Genomic DNA, 21,133 nt, shown 5'->3' with positions numbered 1-21,133 from the left:
ATAATCAAAGAAAGTGAAGTTCGACCGTCGAAAGATAAGATAAAGGCTGTTTCAAATTTCAAGAAACCAAACAGTATCAAAGCCGTTCAATCGTTCCTCGGGCTAACAGGGTATTTTAGAAAGTTTATTCGAGACTACTCGTTGATTGCTAAACCGATGACTGATCTGCTGAAGAAAGATGCTGTTTTTATTTTTGATGAGAAATGTGAGGAGGCTTTTCTGAAGTTAAAAAATGTACTTACCAGCTCACCAGTTTTGAGAATCTATAATCCTGATTTTGAAACAGAACTGCACACAGATGCTAGTGCCGACGGATATGGTGCTGTTCTGCTACAAAGAAGTCCTAAAGATGACCAGCTACACCCTGTACATTTTATGAGTAAAAAGACTACACCATCTGAAAGAAAATACCATAGTTATTACTTAGAAATTTTAGCTATTGTGGAGGCCATTAAGAAGTTTCGAGTTTATTTGCAAGGAATACACTTCAAAATTGTTACGGACTGCTCAGCATTGACAATGACATTACAAAAAAGGGACTTACCTCCACGAGTTGCCAGATGGGCTCTGCTTCTAGAAGAATTCGACTATCAGATTGAACACCGACCTGCATCACGAATGAAACACGCCGACGCCCTAAGCCGTTACCCTACTTGTTTAATACTTACTGAGACGACTACAAGACTGAAGAAGGCACAAGATGAGGACGAACACATTCAGCTACTGAAAAGAATTTTACAAAAAGAACCCTACCAGAACTACATATTACAGAATGACATATTATACAAGGAAAGAAATGGAGATAAATTGTTTGTAGTACCAAAAAAGATGCAGAACGAAATTATAAGAAAGAATCACGAAAGAGGACATTTTGGTATAGCAAAGACAGAAGAACTGATCAACAGAGAATATTTTATTGAGAGTTTACAGACTAAAATCAAAAAGGTCATAGATAACTGCGTAGAGTGCATCCTTATATCACATAAGAGAGGGAAAAAAGAAGGAATGCTTAACCCCATTGATAAAGGTGATGTGCCTTTGGCAACTTACCACATAGATCATCTTGGACCTCTAACTTCCACGAATAAAAATTATAAGTACATTCTTACGGTGATCGACGCGTTTACTAAGTTTACTTGGATTTACCCTGTGAAGACGTTGACCACGGAGGAAACATTGAGTAAACTAAGTCTGCAACAACAAGTTTTTGGTTCCCCACAGCGACTAATTACAGATCGTAACGCTGCTTTTACATCGAATGACTTCAAAGATTATTGCCAAAATGAAAATATTACACATTATTTGATTACGACTGGACAACCCAGAGGAAATGGACAAGTGGAGCGGATCCATCAGATTATAATCGCCGTTTTAAGCAAACTTAGTGCCGATGATCCCACAAAATGGTATCGTAAAGTGCCTGCTGTCCAACGTTGTCTAAACGGAACCTATCAAAGAAGTATAGGCATGACGCCATTCGAATTGATGTTCGGAGTAAAGATGAGAGACGGAAATGATGAACTTGTTAAGATGATAGAAGAAGAAAACGTAGAAAGGATGAAAGAGAAAAGACAAGAGTTAAGAGAAAAGGCAAGAGAATCTATAAAGAAAATCCAAGAGGAAAATGTTAAAACTTATAACAAGAAAAGAAGAGAAGCCACACCATATGAGATAGGAGATTTGGTTGCTATCAAGAAGACGCAATTCTCTCAGGGAAGCAAGCTTTACCCAACATTTCTTGGTCCTTACGAAATTATAAAGAAGAACCGTAATGACAGATACGGATTGAAGAAAATCGGAAATACAGAAGGCCCTAACAATACGACTAGTTCTGCTGATTTCATGAAGCCGTGGATCACTACTGAAGACGAAGATATTTCATCTGGGACAGATGAATAATCAGGACAGCCGTGTGGGAATAACGAGTTTATTTTAGTTTATTTTTTATTTTTATATAACGTTATAACGTTATCGGTTACTTTTTATGTCAGTTGAGATTCTTATGACGTGAGCTGTCTGTAAAAGATGTACGATTCCAATAAAACGAAGTGTTACGAATAGAACCAGCTTTTCAGTGAAATAATCCCACATATATGACCAAGAAAATAAACTTCAATTTTTGGTAGATACAGGTGCCAATGTTTCGAAAAAACAAAAGTTGTCAGAAACATGTTCTGATTATAAGCTGTATGCAGCCAATAATAGTCAAATTAAAACATATGGCACAAAAACATTAATTGTAAACTTAAAGTTACGTCGACCATACAGGTGGACCTTTATTATCGCGGACGTGTCTCAACCGATATTAGGTGCGGATTTCTTGGAACATCATAATCTCTTAGTCGATNCCTATGATTCACAATAAATGATTTTGTATTGTATTGTATTGATACCGATTCATTAGTTATTCGTCATTTCGCACGAAAAAAATCCCATGATTTTTGTGCTTCTTGGCACCATTCGATTTACCTAATAATTTCATCGTCATCTCGCTTGAATATGTAAATCTGAATCTTTTAACTGCGTGCGAGTTGAGGACAAAAATATTACATTAGGTAAAATTTTTGCTACCAAGTCGCACGATCGTGTTTTTGAGTTTTATTCGTGCGAGATGGCGAATAACTCAAGATTAATTTGATAGTAGGGAATGTAGTGATGTTATTGACCAAATCCTCATCAGAGAGGGTCTTGCTCCTGCAGATATTAAATGACCCGACGACGATTATGATGATGATGATTAGTGCTGGTGGTTACTTTTTGGTTTGTTTTCGTGAAAATCATCTGCCATTATTTATAAATTTTCAATCGTCACTTATTTATTTTACGTGTTATTGAAAGACAGCTTGAGACAATAATTGCATAGTTGTATTTGTTTTTTTTTCTTGTGCGTGGACGAAAACAATTGTTTATCCATCGCTAAAAGTTGTTTGTCGAAGTTGACACAATTTTTTCATCATTTTGAGCATTTAGTTTGATCACAAAATATCCCAGGTACTATTGCTTCAAGAACTGAATTCTTAAAAAATAGGGTTAGTATTAAGTAAATTCGTATTTCAATGGCAGTAGGTAGGTTTCATTGGAAATCTAGATTCCAGACATACCCGCAAATAAAAAAGCGTGCTCTGAATTTCATTATTCAGAATTCCCTGAACAGCTGAAAGATCAATGTGATTGCGTTACTCGTTTTTAGTTCCCTTTTTCAGATGTTGAGAAAAAAAATTTTCCTCTTTGGTTTCGAATAACTCGTATGCCAAAGCCTACTTTAACATCAAGCTACATGTTGTGTTTTGTAAAATCCACCATGTTTACATCATAGGAATAGGAGGATGATATTCTCGTAGTAGTTGGACAGAAATGCTCCCCATTTTTCATAAAGTGTAGAATTGCAAAATCATTATAGAATCCACTCCACTAGCTTTTGCCCCGACTTTGCCCGGGTGAAATTTAGTCTCACAGATTTTTTTTATCACGCACTTTCCTGTTTCAAAAACCGCCGTAAAATCTATCCCCTTATCCTTTCAGGACTCAAACTATCTTTATACCAAATTTCTTCAAAATCAGTTTAGTGGTTTAGGCATAAAAGCGTAACAGACAGACAGAGAGAGGCATTTATGATATGATATTAGTTGGGAAGTAAGGATTTACCTCGATCAGAGCGGATACCTAATACCTATACCACCTATACCGTGGTATTGATTAGTATGTGGGTATGAATTGCAAGAATTGGTGATAGCGTAGCAACAAACACATCATCAAGCAAAAATAGACTCGTCAACAGGAAAACATTAGGGTGTTTTTAATATCGTTCGGATTTCATCACGGACGCGGGATTGTCCCGCATGCGTGACAACTTTTCATACAAGTATTTATTGTAATAGAAGACGCAAATCATCATCATTTCAGCCATAGGACGTCCACTACTGAACATAGGCCCCTCCCAATCAGTGGCGTAATTGTAGGGTGGCGGTGGTGCTGTAAAAAGCCACGGGCCCCCAGATGCCCCCCTGAAAAATAAACCTAGATACGCCAAGGGTCCCATGCACAGAATTTGTCACGGGCCTCGGATGGTAATGTATAATTACGCCTAGGGTTGCCAGGTCCAAAATCACAAAAGCCGGACTTTGTGCTTCATTTGTGGTTCAATTAGTGAACTATGTAATTAGTGAATAGTGAACATCCTGATGCGTGCGCTTCATATGATTCTGTGGCTCGACTTTCGCCTGGCGCGGCAACCAAATAAAAAGTCTAACAAAAGCCGGACAGGCCGGACAAGGCAATATTTGGCCGGACAAGTCCCTAAAAAGCCAAACAAGCCGGACGCCTGGCAACCCTAATTATGCCACTGCCCCTAATGATTTTCAAAATAACGGCCTGCATCCAGCGTGCTACCTTTGTGAAGTTGTCGGTCCACCGTCGGAAAACGCACGCGGAACAATAAATACTTGTATGAAAAGGACATTAAACATGCGGGGCAATCCCGCGTCCGTGATAAAATTCGCACGATATTAAAAACACCCTAAGGAAGCAATATTGACTTAGCCCGAGAGAATTTCCACCGCTAACCAGAAGGTGGATGGAACGGTCTCAATAATGCTAAAAGTAATATTATCGCAGATAACGGCCAAGTGGCAGAGAAAAACAAAGGGCCCTTAATAGCGAGGAGTGGCCGTAAAAGGGAAGTGCCAGAAAGATTACGCGATTGGGGTTACCATCTAGCTTATAGCTATATCAAGTCCTGAAAAAAAGCTGGAAATATATGGCGCAGTTACACTTTTTTTTCCTGACAAAAGCTGGTAATATCATGGCGCAGTTACACTATGCGGGATATTCATCGAATAGAAGTGCAAACACGCTCACCGAAGTATCGGCGCACAGTGAAACTAACTGAAATGAGTTTGTTTACAAGATGCATAGTGTACCGGTGCCATAAAAGGAAAGAGCTAGGACATATTTTATAACGCTATTGGGGTTATTATAGCAGTATCAAGTCCTGACAACAGCTGGTAAGATTAGAAGTTTGGTTTCTATTCCCACTTTAGACCATTAGGCAATTCGATAGTTTCAACTTATTTAAAATAAAATAACAGAAAAAGTTGGAAATATAATATCCTAAAAAGAAAATAACAAAACCGTTATTTTGTGATCTTAAAATACGGAAATATTTCAATTAACAGACCAAACGCCAGAACTTTGAGAAAGTCCGGACAAAAACATAAGAATGGTGACCCTAGCAGAATCAACGCGATGGCTTTGCTGTCAGAATCAGGAGGATGAAAAAATATTCATTCAGGCAGTTATTTTTGCAAAAATAGTTTTTAGGTTCTTCAAAAAGTTATGCAATCATTAAGGACGTTCATTAGTTATTACAGTATTATAAGAACGGTATTCTTATGTAGTTCTTACAGTGCTGCAATATCACTGGCAGATCCTTTAAACCCAACCAGCCAGGAAAGGAATACAAAAATTGATCGATCAATGTCGTCGCGAGCTTACGACGGGTATTAACGAGAGCGTCGTTAAAATTAATTGTGTCCTCAGTATCTTTGGACAATTCAGAGTATAGTATAAATTCTATTTCAGGATCATCGAGCTTTTTGACGATTAAAAACTTTTTACTAAAAAATTCTGAATAATTTATTTTTAAATTTATCTTTCGTCCTTGGCCATTTTTTGTACCATTTCGAAGTTGAGTCATTGACTGTCACCAAAAAACTGTTGTCTGTATTGATGGTGTCCATGCACGCAATGGCAGCATTAACCGATTTTGTTCGAGACTTCGAGACAGCGACATTAGGCCCCATTTGGTTTTAGCAGCCATTTTACTGTAGCTTTGTCATTCGACACAGTCGTTAGGCTTTGATTGTTCGGCTTAAACCTTAGAAGCTTTGACTTTTTGGGTAGTGTGTAAGATCTTGCCAGCTTTGGCAATGTAAATGGAAAAAACTTTATTATACATTAGTTTTTAGGATACCTATGATTTCCAGTATTCTTAAGTAATAAAAGTCTGGCTTACATCGCTTGAATCCATTTCGTCCAGCTTTTTTCTCTGAAAACACCACTAAATACCTTACTGCGTAATTTGTCTTGATACATAAAGCAAAAATAGTGCTATAACGAAACTAAGCTGCAGAAGAGGGTCTTAATTCTTAGTTATAGCGCTGTTAATCTCAGTAAATCTACTTTTCTTCCACCTGAGCAATGCCCGTTCCCACCGTTACAACTCCGCAAGCCGCAAATATAATTTATTTTATTTCCCTTCGGATTAAGTTTCTATGTACGGCAGTACGGCTAAAGCCACAGGATTTGAGTCGGACCGAGTTTGCATTGGAGCAAAGGGGCACATTATGTAGAAACTAGTAAATGGTGATCATGCCGTCTAAAAAGCAATAAGTTCCTCCAGTTCCTCCGCGATTGAGGATTCCGGGTGAAGCTCGCTTCCACCTTCAACCTGATCGTCACTTACCATCAGTGCGCTTACCATGAGTTTACGTTAGGTGTGCTCGCTAGCGACTGCGTAAAAAAATGACATTTAATTGTATGACATATTGTGCAGCGCCCCTAGTGGCTACTTTCAAGAAACAAAATCTTCATAGAGATTTTTGACGTACTCGCTAGCGAGCGCACCTAACGTAAACTCATGGTAGGTACACAGGTGAGATACAGGCCAAGAGCTTCCTCGTTGTGGATAAAAAAAAGTACTTTCAGATGTCACCCGATTTTTACAAAAGATTCCTAAATATATCCAGAATTTTATGAAACCGTATTTACTGTGTACATAAAGAACTTAAGCAAAAATAAAGATAAAAACACTTACTGAACAAAGTTGTTAGCGTAACTTTATTTCATCTCGTGTCTGGAAAACATTTTATCGCGAGCTCGAAACGCCTTCCACTTCATATGGCGGGATAGAGTTGCGTTGTAGCCTTTATGGCACCCAAGGTTCCCTAAAGCTTTATATCCAGCTTGTATCGAGAATCTGGCTTACGTAAGGAAATAGCAATTGGGGCGAGAGTGCTAAGGGTGCCAACGCTGCCAACTGAAGTAACGGCTGTTTTTTGGCACTCTGCCTCGACTGACATCTCCCGAAATTCGTATTCAGTATTGTCCTAATGCCAATGGTGTAAAGTTTGGAACTGGCATAGATATCTAACTGACATGACAGAGAAATTAATTCCTGGACTTCGTGATTACTTTATCATTTTAGGGCTGAATGGAACACAGCAAAGCCGCGAGCAAAAGCTACATAGTTATAACATCAAAGTTCACACCCAAATTGTTAATTTCGCAGACGTACTCCTGGGGCTTACAAAACAATAAATTGAAAAGGCCAATCAAAAAGCAATTAATTACCCGACTTAAGAAACGACTGAAAATGTTTTACCGAAATTACTCCTCAAAATACACGAAAACGAAATGGGCCTATTTTTTTGTGCAGGTAGTTTTTTCAGCATTTTTCATCATTAGCCATGTTTTCTATCGCTTGTAATGCGGAAGTAGGTTATTTCTCATTGACTATTTTTAAACTACACACGCAGTTTCAGAAAGCAAACACAATATTGAATCATTCGGTTTAATCAGCTCCGATTGCGCAGTCACGTAGTAACTGATAAGATTGTGGACAAATAAGTTATTGCACCAGAACGCTCGATAATATTGTTATTTAGCTGAATGAATAAAAACTCCAGTACTGAAATGAGTTCTAGGAAGAAAACGATCGTCTTTTCAGATTTTCTTTTATTGAATACTAGCTGTCCGCCCGCTGCTCCTTCGCCCGCGTGTGGAATTTTGTCTGTCACAGAAAAACTTTATCGCGCGCGTCCCTGTTTCAAAAACCGGGATAAAAACTATCCTATGTACTTTCCCCCGGGATTCTATCTATCTCTATGCCAAATTTCATCAAAATCGGTTCAGTGGTTTAAGCGTGAAAGCAAGACAGACAGACAAACAAGAGTTACTTTCGCATTTATAATATTAGTATAGAAGTATATTTTATATCCTTGGCATACTAAATTTTTAATGTCCTAATATCGGGATTTGAACCCGAAAAGTTATTATATTTTCCGCCAGTGGCCTCTGTTGTAGTGAACCCACTCGTACGTACTAAGCATTTAGCTAACCACGAGGGGTTAACACTTAATAAAAAAAAAAAAAATTTACTGTCATCCATCATCATGCATGAGTCATAAACGATTATTATAATTTATTCGAATACATTTTAGCTATTTATGTATGTTTTTAATTACCTATAGTAGTAAATACAAGAACACTCAGACACAAACTCAATTTAACTAAAGGTTACGTACCTACATTTCGTGTATCTTTGGAAAAATAAAAATGTTTAACGGGCTTTACTCGGTGACCTGAACGTATTTTAAAGCACACGCTAGTTTTGTAAAAAGTTAGATTTTAAACTTATTTTGTTTGACACTTAACTGTTTGTTTACGTACTGATCCCCAGAACCATTTATTTATCCATGCCAAAACAAGTCACTAGGGTTATGTCGCCTGTTTGCGTCCACCACCCTGTTCGGGTCCAGACAAAGGAATATACTTACTTTAAAATGTGTGAAAAATAGCCATCCCGAAATAAACTAACAAAATCAATGCCTGGAAATATGAATGACTCGCGTAGCCTTAAGTTTCTCTACTCGTTAATTCTAAAGGATTTTAATAGTGCTCTCGGTTTCTGTAATTTTTGACCGTATACATTTCTTGATCTTTCTTTAATTAAAATATTTAATGTATTATTAATGTTCTTAATTAGAATTGCTTATTGGCTACTACATTAGTTACGGAATTTACTATCTAAATTTATGTTAATGAATTCTTAAGATTTTGATGTATAAAATTTTTCTTTTATAGTGAANTATATATTTTTACGCATCCGGCGACTGGGACCGCGGTCCCAGTTAATTGCGGTCCCAGTTGACGGAAGCCTCGGTGGCCTACTGCAGTGGTGAACCCACTCGTACGTACTAAGTCAATAGTGTCTAGACAAACCTAAAGAGGATTTAGGACGCTATTTGGATCAAATATGTAATTGCTCAATAATGAATCCCAACTAATATTTTATTTTATAAATGCGAAAGTAACTCTGTCTGTCTGTCTGTCTGTCTGTTACGCTTTCCCGCTTAAACCTCGCAACCGATTTTGATGAAATTTGGCATAGAGATAGTTTGAGTCCCGGGAAAGAACATAGGATAGTTTTTATCCCGGTTTTTGAAACAGGGCCGCGCGCGATAAAGTTTTTCTGTGACAGACAAAATTCCACGCGGGCGAAGCCGCGGGCGGAAAGCTAGTAATAAATAAAATAAATAAATAAATAAGCATTTAGCTAACCACGAGGGGTTAACAGGACTTAATAAAAAAATAAAATTATTCTGTCATCATCATGAATGAGTCATGAACGATTATAATTTATTCGAATACATTTTAGCTATTTATGTATGTTTTTAATTACCTGTAGTAGGTAGTAAATACAAGAACACTCAGTTAAAGGTTACGTAGGTACCTACATTTCGTGTATCTTTGGAAAAATAAAAATGTTTATAACGGGCTTTACTCGGTGACCTGAAGTAGTATTTTAGAGCACACGCTAGATTTGTAAAAAGACAGATTTTAAACTTATTTGGTTTGACACTAACTGTTCACCCACTGATCCCCAGAACCATTTATTTATCCATGCCAAAGCAAGTCACTAGGGTCAAGTCGCCTGTTTGCGTCCACCACCCTGTTCGGGTCCAGACAAAGGAATAAACTAAAAAAACTAAAAAAAATCAATGCCTGGAAATATGAATGACATGACCATAGTACGTACTCGCGTAGCCTTAAGTTTCCCTACTCGTTAATTTTAAAGGATTTTAAAGTGCTCTCGGTTTATGTAATTTTGTATTGTTCGTCCTTGAATATAGTGCTTTTAAATTATGTTTTTGACCGTCTACATTCCTTGATCTTTCTTTAATTAAAATATTTAATGTATTATTAATGTTCTTAATTAGCATTGCTTATTGGCTAGTAAACATTAGTTACGGAATTTACTATCTAAATTTATGTTAATGAATTCTTAAGATTTTGATGTATAAAATTTTTCTTTTATAGTGAATCCAAGTAAAGGTGATCAAATTTAGGTCTTTTTTATAGCTCTGTTGTGACATTTTATTCCACATACTTACGATGTTTTTGCGATCGGGTTCTTATGACGATAAAATTCTCGTGTTTGTCGATGTTAATGTTGTTGCAACTTGCATACCTCGTACAAACGCTACATACGGCGGTATAATTAAATTGTAATTATACTTAGCCGGCCTGCTGGGGGACGTTAATACGTTGACAAATACAAAAACTGTATTCCCCAAGGCGTTGACTCCAACCGCGCGCCATCGACGTTTTACTACCTTGCTAACCTGTTCGTTGCTTGCATACAATACAATATGTCAACTACACGTGTTCGTACAACATCAAGTAGGTAGGTATAAATATGTTTGTACGGAAGGGTCACCCCGCCCCGCCGCCCTCGCTCCATCGATCGCACAGTTCACGCGTTGCCGCTTCGCTTGCTACTTTCCCCGCGCCGTTGCCAGCTCGCCGGCATTATTTAGGTAGTCGTGGTAGTCGTAACCAGATCGCCATACTTGTTGCAGTTTCAGTATCAGACCACTCGAGAACTTGTGCGAATCGTAGAATACGATATCATTCATACCTACCTACGTTCGACAAATTCATCGTATGATATCGTGCCATTATAGATTGAAGTCGGTCATTAAAATTAAAAGGCTCATTTAAAANTATCAAAAGACAATGCCGGAAATTGGCGTCTTTTTTTTTCGCGCGGCCATCGACCAGACCTTGTTTTTTGATTACAAAATAGTGTAATAAACCAAACTTACTATGACATGTATACCTCTAAACTCAGTCTGAACTGAGTTACGAACATTAAAAGTTTGATGATTTTCATACTATAGTCCGATTTTTAATTCGACGGAATTCTGACAGCTGTCATTTTTTGACAATTCAGATGTAATAAGCCTTTTTTGCTTTGAATTATTAATAAATAATATGAAATGAAATTTCATCAAGTACAACCTNCATTTAAATTTACAGTTAATCAAAACATACGTAACTTCGTGCACGAAGTTGATATTTCATTTAATTATAAACACGCGGCTAATTAACAATTTCTACATCACCTTTGCCAATTTAATTACCAACAATAGCTCTTAAAGTGTAGTTATAGTAGACTGTTAATGAAACGAAAATTTATTACTTGATCACATTAGCATAAAATAACAATAAAATTAACCTACATTGTTTCACTGAAGTCACCGGTCCCTGGGTCCAATTTGAATTTGTTGGTTGACCTAATATTTTTTAATGCACTAATCACTTCACTTCGGAATTCTAGCTTTTGGTCTATAGTCAGTTCTCTTACAGCTGGTAATAGGGAATCAAAGAATGATCTGTCTTCATCTTCCATTTGGAATGAGGTACTGCAGTTCGCAGTCGGGAATGTGTCTATGAATTCAATGTCTTTGCCTTTTATTTTCGTGTCTTCTACGGGGGATATCTCGTCGCGATTCCAGATATCTTCGAATTTGTTGTACTTAATCTTTTTCCGCTTGGGTTTCTGGTCCTCTGGGCAGTTCATGAGTTCCTCGTCAGATTGAGTGCTACCAGGCTTGTACAGGTCATTGAGGAATGCCAGGTTATTTGCGTACACGTAGCTATTTTTACTATCTCCATCTTTCCGCAAATGCCTCACGAAGGAGTCTCGGAGGTTACGCCATTTTCCGTAAAGACTTCTGTCTGGAAAGAATTTTTTATTATGATTCTATTTGACTTTCTTAGCAGACATAACAGGAATAAAATAATTTTCTTTACCGGCAACGGTTCGCAACTACCTACATCAAATGAATTTGCAACATTGAAATTCATTACATTATTGATAGCGAAAGTAGTTGATTGTCCTATCGATGTATCTAAATATTTTCATATGACACACTAACCGATTTATAAAATCACTTCTAGAAGAGGAAAATAAATTTTTACTTTGGAATACTTTCATTGAAATTCGATGTAAGTATGTTTCTTTTCTTGGAAATTAACTGTATGTGTGCCTAATAGATGTGTTTCGATTCAACTCTGCTGTTCACTAGTATTATTATCACCAACATTTAGTTTCACTAAACTCTGAGGAGAATTGGACAAAGATTTATCGAATTACTTCGTCCCTATAAACTTAAATTCTCGATTTAGGATGAACCGCAAAATCACTTGAATGCTTAGTTTTATGTTTCACCGTGAAATACTCACAAATTTCATTCTTCTCGGTCGCAGTCATATCATCGAAGTCGGCTATAAAAACCCTGGCCACCTCGGCCCACGCGCGATCCTTCCGCTTCTTTAACCTATAGTCTTCACAATTTAGGTCCCATATTTCTGGATACTTCTTCACTTCACTGATAAACATTTCGACGTCGAATCGTTCAGTCATTTTTGTAAAACGTCCGACATCTGCAGCGGTCGGGCGAGCGACGCGGAATGACGCAGCGTCGCCGCCGCGGCCCCGCAACGACCCCGCACCTCAGCTGCTGCGGCGCGCGGTTTGGCAACGTCGCGCTACAACGCGCGCCCGTCAATGTCTCTTTTATTGATTGTTATGATTTCATTCGGATATTAGATGATCTTGGCAGTTCACGTTTCGCTCGTATAGGCAAAAATAAGTTGAAGTTTCCACGGCAACGAGACTGACTGGGAGCCTTGATTATATTATTATCTTTGACTTACCTGCTTTTATAACACTTTCTATATTAAGTCCAGTCACTTTACGGGCGGATGTTATTTGATTTTAATGCATTTTTATCTAATTTACCGTTATTTCTATTTTGGTGACATCATCAGGTTATGTTTTGTTAGATAACGATTTTTTTCTAGGTTCATTTCCTAATTAGCTTGTCTGTCATCTAGTCGTTTATTATTTGGGTAGGTTTTAGTAATGAACAGTCCACGAGCATCAAAAACAAAAGATGCACGAGTTAAAACGAACTTCAATGGAATTTCACGAATGATTTGCTTTTAGCTATAATATCGTAATTATTTTCCCGCTCATTTGTAATGCTGCTGGTTGCTCGTGATACAGTGCTGCCCTCTGCAATTATCAATGTAAATGAATATTTAAATATAATTAAGTCATTTGGCCTGATGGCTTGTTATGATTAATTTCCTCGTGCGTATTACGTTTTTTAATGCGTTCGGTTATTATGAAGTGGTTGATAAAAAAGGTACGTTCAGTGTGATAGATGCGATGGAATTAGGGTTGCCACCTTAAAATTTGGAAAGGCTTCAAAAGAAATCAGAATTACAGTAAAATTATTTACAAACGATACTTTTTTTCTGTAGGGTTGCGTGATTACTAAAAACTGAACTCAGTCCGGCCGGCGAAGGACCAAAACTCTGATCTGATGGCAACCCTACATGGAAATTGTGTGGGGCTTTGAGGGGGCAGTAAATGCAACGATTCTAAACATGGTTTGGATATTAATAAAAAAACGAGTTTGTGTATCTTGCTTGCACACTGCGCAGTGTATTATAATATTCATTGATGCAACATTTTGCATTTAAATTTAAACTTACATAAGTAGTTATTATTTCTTGGGTAAAATTAGTACGTAGGTATATAAAAGAAAGACTACTTGCGTAGTATTTTCTGTACAGTGATTATGATAATATTAATAATGCAATAAAGAGTTAGTCAGGTTCCACTATTGAATGTGACGGTGGAAAATTTATGATCGCCGCCTTAATGAAGGTTTCCGAGTTCTACTATAGTTCCACCATCTTCCTCACTCATCGCAAAACATTAAATACCAGCCCGTCCAACACACGAGTTATGCCCAAACTTGGAGTAATCAGAACTTCAAAGTTTGAGGCGAATGCAGCAAAGTTTTGTCCAATGGAAGTGAGATCGGTAGAACTGATCACCTTTTGGAAGTATCCAACGCAAGAGGTTATTGTGGTGACTAACAAAAGTCCCAAAAAAAAACCTTCCACTTATATTACCACTGCACTGCGCCAAATTCTCGGAACGGTCATTTCTCAGAATTTCCACTCTTGATTGTAACATTTGTAACACTCCATAATGGGAAATAAAAATAATACAAAAAAAAAACAACCAACAAATACTTTACCTGTAATCCATGTATTCATAGAAGGCTTTCAAGTTTGTTAGTAGTAAGTTTGTGAGTATTTAATTCCCAGTGTTTTTAAAGAATAATTCATCGTTTTAACTCATTTAGAGCGGTGGACGCGAACAGGCGCCTTGACCCTATCGCGATAATAAGGGAAAAATAACAATAATAATATTGTTTGTGTTTTCTCCTTATAGTCCAGTCAAATTAGCATTAAAAAGGGGTCAACCTCAAAATTTGAGATAATGAACTGAATTTTCGTATAAAAATTTTCGCGTTCTAAAAGTTGATTCAAACAAAAGTCACATAAAATCACGTGTCGGCGTCGTCAGTTATTGAAGGTCATCTAATAGATAGATAATCTCATTATTATATAGAAAGAATACCTACTCCACCCATCTGTATTGTGTCAGAGTCAGAGATAAGGTTCTGTTGTCAGATAACTTCTCTCCATTTGTTATGAACTGGCTTCGCTTTTTTAACTTCTCCTTTGAGAGAAATGGTAGAAGTTTGGGAATTGTTCTGCAGGATAAATTATTTTTAAATAATGATTTTATGTAAAAAATACCATTAACTAATTTTACTAATATATTTTTTGTTCGTTACAGGTAATGCCCAGGACATCTTTTAGAGCTTGTTTGTTAAGAATTAAGAGTAAGATCACCGAAAATACTTGAGGAAGGTAAAAAAAGGCTTTATTTAGCTGTAAGATATTTATTATTCTTTGTTAAGTCGTGATGCAAAACTCGAAAGTTTTTTATATAACACTAGGATTATTTTTTACTGAATGTAGCATAAGATAAAAAAATCTAAATTAACAAAAAACATTTTGGAAACACAATAACGAACAAATTAATTTAACTTTAATTAAGTTTAGTTGAAAAATATTCCTTCTTTTCCAAATACAATTTTGTATTTTTATGAGCACAGGAATGTTTAAAATAACTCAGTAGTAAGCACCCGCCCTCAAATATGGGCCTTTCATGTTTGTTTAACTCGTTTTTGTAGGAATTTTCGTTCATAAAGTACCTACAGAGTGTAAAATATCATAATTTAGACTTCGCCAACTTTCCATTATGCCTTTGTGGAGGAAAATGCCGAGTTAAAATTCTACGACTGAGGGGTTAGAGCACAATTTTCAACCTTATTCAAGTTAGATAAAGACCTGGCCAATGTTGCTGCCATATGTAAAAGTACGTTACATACTCCCCTCACGATATTACTCCATATAACCAGGTGATGGCACTAATAACAAGTTTCATTTAAAACGTTGGCTACAGGAAGCCAAGCCCAAAGAATAAATTGCCTTCCATTCTATCAACAATTTATTATTTACCACCTACGTGTCATTTACATTTCTATGGCAAAATTAGTAGCTTTGTCATATTCTTAGAACTATGAATAGAGTTTTTTATTCAAATATTGTAAACATCGTAACATTTGCTTTTAGGGACAATCAAGCCTTTATATTTTCGTTCATAAATATTTAATAGAACTAATTTAAGCAATATTTCTATGAGTCCTCGTTGCTATCGTATCTTGGCCTCTTGACGTCACCGTTCTTATCGGCTGAAGTCCCAGGGAGGGTGTTTGTGTAGTGGCACGTGACAGCCTCCTGCATGACGCTGGCGATCTGGGCTCGCACCCACATCTTCAGGTTCAGAGGCAGCTGCCTCATCTCCGGTAGAAAGGATAGCAGGAACAGCCTGTCACTATCGTTCTCTCCTTCTGTGGCTATTTCTAGAGGAAACACGGGCATTTCTACTTCTTCTGGAGGCGGATCGCTGTCTACCGTAGACCGCCGCTTCCGCTGCTTCTTTCTAGGTTTCTTCACCTTCGCTTTAGGCTCTCGCTCTGACAGACTTTTGACGATGGACGCGTTCAATATCGCCATGTCTTCCTCTCCGTTGCTATGAGTTTCTCCCATGTCTTGTGTGTTTTCACTGGAACAAAATGATTTAATTATCCAACAAGATAGACATCTGACTAGTAAAAATAATCCTTTTTTCGTTCGTTTCAGCTAAATGGTATACTACTGGATTAAGGCTTCCCCTGGATTCCCATAACGACGGTCCTGCGCTGCCCTTAAAGAATCCTTAGGTTCATAAATTGATACTGAAGTATGAACCTATACTAATAAAAAGAAAATTGGTCCAAAGGAAAACATGATATACAAGCTGAAACCAACTCCTAAGTTTCAAATCCTGTAGTGATAAAAACGTTAGTTTGTGAAAGAGGAGTCCATTTCTAAACGGCATAGAGCAACCTTCTACTCACTCCTCGCTCAAGGTGCCAGTGAATCCGCCAAGGAAGCTCATCTTCTTGAAGTACTTGTACACCTTTCTGTTGGTCCTGATGCCGGTCCTCCGAGACCGGAGCTCGCGGTTGTACGCGTCTCTCAGCGATCGCCATTTTCTTTGCAGCTGCAGAACTGTAAAGAAAAGACGTTTCAATACTTATCTAGATCAGGGATGCACAGACTTACTGGGACCAGGGGCCACTCGGGCAGATTAAGAGCTAAAAGCCGGCCACAGAAAATAAAAACAACTGAAGGTTCAGGTTGTTATAATTTTGCTAATAATGTCGCTAGAGGGCCAGAATGAAATGCTACATTCATGAATTCATAAAAGTTCTAAAGTAGTGCGGTTTATCTGACGTAACTAAAAGTACTACTGCATAATATTATAATCTTAACACTGTGCCACCAAGTAATTAATTATGTAAGTAAGTGCAACTTTGCAACAAATGTGATAGGACTTAAGAGACTGGTAGACTCATGTACTGGCGATTGGCTGTTCTAGTATAATGTCTGATAAGGGGTACCAATTGATAATCATTTTGTTTTCGTATATTCATCTAGATGAAACAAAGCAATTTTAAAATTAAAATTCCATTGAGAAAATAAGTGATTTTGCGGTTAGCTGGTCTGCTACTAGCCTGTGGGTGACCATACTATTTTTTTCTAAGGCCAAAGAGGTCAGGTCCGCTATCCTAACCTGCGCCCTAAAAGATGAGTCATATTCAGATTTCAGTCCGTGTGCGTGACCAATTAAATGCCTCCATAATTCCGTGGGTAAAACTGGTTTTTGGAATTCCATTCCCTTGATAACTCGTCGGGATTCCTCTGAATAACAATTCGCCTGCCCCCGGGCTCCCGACAATTGAATTAATATTGTCTTCTTATGCATCTCAAATGAGAATCGGTGTACATTCTGAACTGGATTTTGACAAGCCGTGTATTATTACAATAAGTATGCGAGACGACAAAATACTGCCTATTTTTTTTGTCACAATAAGTTATGATTTATGGCTTTTTTTTTACAAAATAAAACTATTCTGTACTTTAGTTAACTAGCAAAAAGTATCACGTATTTATCCTAGCTTTAGATAGCTATTAAGATTTTATGAAATCAAAATAAATTTTTAATTTCATACCTATCATTCATCATGACAAGCTTACACCAGAAATGATATTATGGACGAAATCACGCGATTTTACCTTAATTTTCTCAGGCCGATCTAGGGTTCCCAACTTTTTGTTAAAAAATTAAAGCATTGTATTAGGATCGAATTCCGAACAGGATCAAAACATTTTTGGAAAATAAATTGGATTTTACTTTATAATAGTATTTTAGTCAATGGCTTTGTCGAATCCCCTTGTCAGAGGGCTAGGCTTTCCCACTAAAACAACACGTTACAAACTCAATAGTAGTTGGGCGCCTAGGTTTTTAGGTTGTCTACCGCTACCCCCAAATACTGTTGGCAACCCTAATGCGTCGCGTCGCGTTGTGATGTCACGTAGCCGCGTTACACGTATGCTTCATCCCGGGGGATGGCTACGTCGCCAGATAGGGCGAATTCCACGTGCACCCCGGGAGACCTTGCAGTTGGCAGTAGGGTTACTGTGCGTCTTGACTTGCCTGGACTTGACCGGATTCCCTATTCGATGGACTAGCTCATATCTTACCCACAAGTGGTATTAACCGACATTATAATGATGATGCCCAACCTTCGGGTCTGTAACTTTTATGCACGTAATTTTTACAAAATTAGTGACGATGGAGTTTCTTCCTCTGCTTATTATTGGCTTACATTAACCTGTAGCAGTGGTAGAGATTTAGAAATTAAAAGCAAAGTAAAAATATCTTAAAAAGGCAGTAAAATGAATAAATGTTACTAAAATCTGGACTTTTTTCAAAAATTATGTTTTCCTATCAGGACTGACTTTACAAATACTATACCAACCAGATGGGTACCCTACTTGTGGCGGTGGGGGAGAGGGTTATATCATTGGTTGCATATGCATGAGTGCTTTCGGGAATGATTGTACGTGTCGTAACTCGCTACTTTTTGAGGTTTTATTAAATTTTACAAAGTTTTTAGTGAAGTATAAAATATGGCTAGAACATTGTTTGTCAGATTCCGTGGTTAGATTGAACTTACTGATTTAAGAAAAAAAAAGTTGCAACTTTTTTAACCTAACCCCACGCTGTCTAAACGCAATGTCCACAAAAAACCCTGTCGTGGCTAAACGCAACCCGCGAGAGCCATAGAAGAAGAAAAAGTTGCAACTTTGTTCACATGATTGTTGTGATACGCTGAACGCACCTTTGTCGTACGCGGTGGCCTTGTTATACGTCTCCCAATCACTAAAAATGGCTGCGCCAACCTCCTTCCACATCGCTAGCTTCTCCTCCCTCTCGGCTGGCTGATCACTCTTGTACAAGGCCGGCCGTTTCTCTATCTCTTCTATCAAATCCGCGGGGTTAAAAAATGCCATTTCCGACATTACTGCGACAAAACGCACTCGCCTAGTGCTGTGACAAAGTGAACTACCTAATTTTTTTAGCTCACACAGTAGCTCAAATGTGCTATTTTATTATCCAACAGTCGTTTTAAACTAGAAGTATTTTTTCATTGATGTTGATTTTTCTAATCAGTCAAGAAACGAATAGAAACTGGAGGCCTAGGGCTGTGACAATTATAATCAGAAAACCGCAAGCTAGTTCGCCACTGAGCTACAGACAAAATGTTGCCGTTCGACACACTTGAATGCCTCAAGACAAAAACGCACCGCCCGCACAGACTTGCGCGCCGCTACTGCCGCGGAGACGTGCGACTGTGCGCACGCCGACTCTGGTCATTGGCTTGCGACTCGGCCGCCCATTGCGACTTGGTCGCGTCATAAAGTCGGGCGTGTGCTCTTATCGCTCGCTCGTAGCGGAATTACGGTTTTATTTTCTTGAACACATTTTGCTGTTGCAGATTAAAGGGATTGTAATTACGACAGCGTATTATCCCAGCCCAGTAGGGGTACACATTTGAATTATTTTAAAGGTTTGTCACTTGTTAAAGTCTTAATTCTGTATGTTGAGTTAGAAGTTAGAACAGTACTTATTATCAGATATGCAGTAAGCATTTAAGTTTATCGTTGGTTCTTTCTTATATTGGTATTTGGTACTTATATTATTATGTATTTTGTGGTTATGCATAAAATGCATAAAAAATCCAATACCGTAAATTAAATAATTTTTGCTGCCTAAGAGACGTTGCCAAACGAGCCGGGCATTCGTGCAAAATCTTTTTTTCTCCATTTGATGCACTTTCCGTGTTGACTTGAGTACCGTCCCGCGCTACGAAAGTGTCGAACAAGAGGTTTTTGACACCATTTTCTACCTGCATTCGAATGATTTTTATTATTTGCTGGGTGTTGCTTATTTGCCTGGCACTCATAACAATCTGCAGCTGCAGCATGACCTACACAATTCACATTATTACTAAATAAAATGAGTTTTAATCTCCAACTATTTTGATTTGAACTAATAAGTTGATGAATAGTCGTGAACTATTAAACAAGCTACGAAACAAATCGTGCTGTTAACATTAATATTTCTAGCTTAATCTATAGATAGACAATACTCGATTAAAACTAGACAAAAACAGTTTTAATAACCACAAATAATATACGGCAAGGTTATGTGCTACTAATGTAACGATTCAAATTGCGCGTTTGTGATTTGTGGCTACATAAATCATGCTGGCCACTGTTATTATAGCTTGGCTGTTTTGCGGAACTCCGCCTAACCTCAGTGCAGAATAAACGATTTCTATTTAGGCATTTTTTGTTTTTGAATTTAGCTCTAGCTCCTAGCTCGTTTAGGGATGTGCGTAATAAGGAAGGGAGTTGACGAGGAGCGACACGATGAATATTTTAATAGAAGTCTAGTGTTTATTTTATTTTTGTTATGAATATCTATTTGTCGACAGTAAGTAATTTATCCCAAAATCATGAGAAAGAGATGTCGGTTTAATAGACTAATGTGGCACTGTAGACGCTATAGTTAAAATAATACCTATCTGAAATCACTGTATGAAGGAGTGGAGGCAACACAACAACACGCTTATTTCTGCGTCGGTTTCAATTGAAATATTGATTAGATAGGTTGATTGATACTATAATTACGATGATTTAGAGACTTATGCAAACACGACACGTGTTTTTGTGACACCTTGTCATGAAAAAATACGAGGAATCGCTACAAATATTTATAATTTTTTCAAGTGATTTTTATGGACTGAATATCGGTTTCAAAATGGGTACAAACAAACCAATTTTAACAACATAAAGAATTGTTTATGCGCTCTATCCGACGTGTTATTTGTTGTTCTTCATTGTGAATGTGAACTTTATCCCATTGTTTAGAAGTGAGAAATTTTTCAACATTAAAAAGTTTCGGAACATTCTGTTTTCAAAGCAGAAACTCAGTTTTATCAAACCTAAAGTTAACCCACCACATACCAACCTACGCTTACTATAGCGTGGCTGCTCCCCGCGCGACGTTGCCACTCCGACCCAGTACCGCTATAATGCGACGTTGCCGCCTCGACCCACTTACGGGCTGGCAACAACGCGCCTTTTTTCACTTCACTAAATTGTCGTGGTTTGTTTA

The 21,133-nt window shown here is 37.6% G+C and overlaps 4 protein-coding genes across 5 annotated transcripts in view; 2 read left to right on the top strand and 2 right to left on the bottom strand.

Moving 5' to 3' along the window:
• Positions 1 to 21,133, top strand: part of gas2 (growth arrest-specific protein 2) — a 452,494-nt gene that overhangs the window by 276,559 nt on the left and 154,802 nt on the right. The gene's annotated exons all lie outside the window — the stretch shown is intronic.
• LOC114359811 (pickpocket protein 28-like) overlaps positions 1 to 21,133 on the top strand; it is a 42,981-nt gene that overhangs the window by 12,604 nt on the left and 9,244 nt on the right. The gene's annotated exons all lie outside the window — the stretch shown is intronic.
• Positions 11,121 to 12,603, bottom strand: LOC114359817 (uncharacterized). The gene is made up of 2 exons (XM_028314329.1): positions 12,310 to 12,603; positions 11,121 to 11,802 (listed from the first exon to the last, which is right to left on the bottom strand). The coding sequence occupies exons 1-2, from the start codon at positions 12,488 to 12,490 to the stop codon at positions 11,300 to 11,302; spliced, it is 684 nt and encodes a 227-aa protein (XP_028170130.1). The 5' UTR covers positions 12,491 to 12,603; the 3' UTR covers positions 11,121 to 11,299.
• On the bottom strand, positions 15,002 to 19,320 carry LOC114359816 (uncharacterized). Its single transcript, XM_028314328.1, has 3 exons — positions 18,792 to 19,320; positions 16,461 to 16,614; positions 15,002 to 16,126 (listed from the first exon to the last, which is right to left on the bottom strand). Exons 1-3 carry the CDS (start codon positions 18,970 to 18,972, stop codon positions 15,697 to 15,699), a joined length of 765 nt encoding a protein of 254 aa, XP_028170129.1. The 5' UTR covers positions 18,973 to 19,320; the 3' UTR covers positions 15,002 to 15,696.

The sequence above is a fragment of the Ostrinia furnacalis genome, unplaced genomic scaffold, assembly GCF_004193835.3.
Source record: "Ostrinia furnacalis isolate ACB-3 unplaced genomic scaffold, ASM419383v2 OfSCF4659, whole genome shotgun sequence".
Lineage (NCBI taxonomy): Eukaryota > Metazoa > Arthropoda > Insecta > Lepidoptera > Crambidae > Ostrinia > Ostrinia furnacalis.
This window is presented reverse-complemented; position numbering and strand designations above follow the sequence as displayed.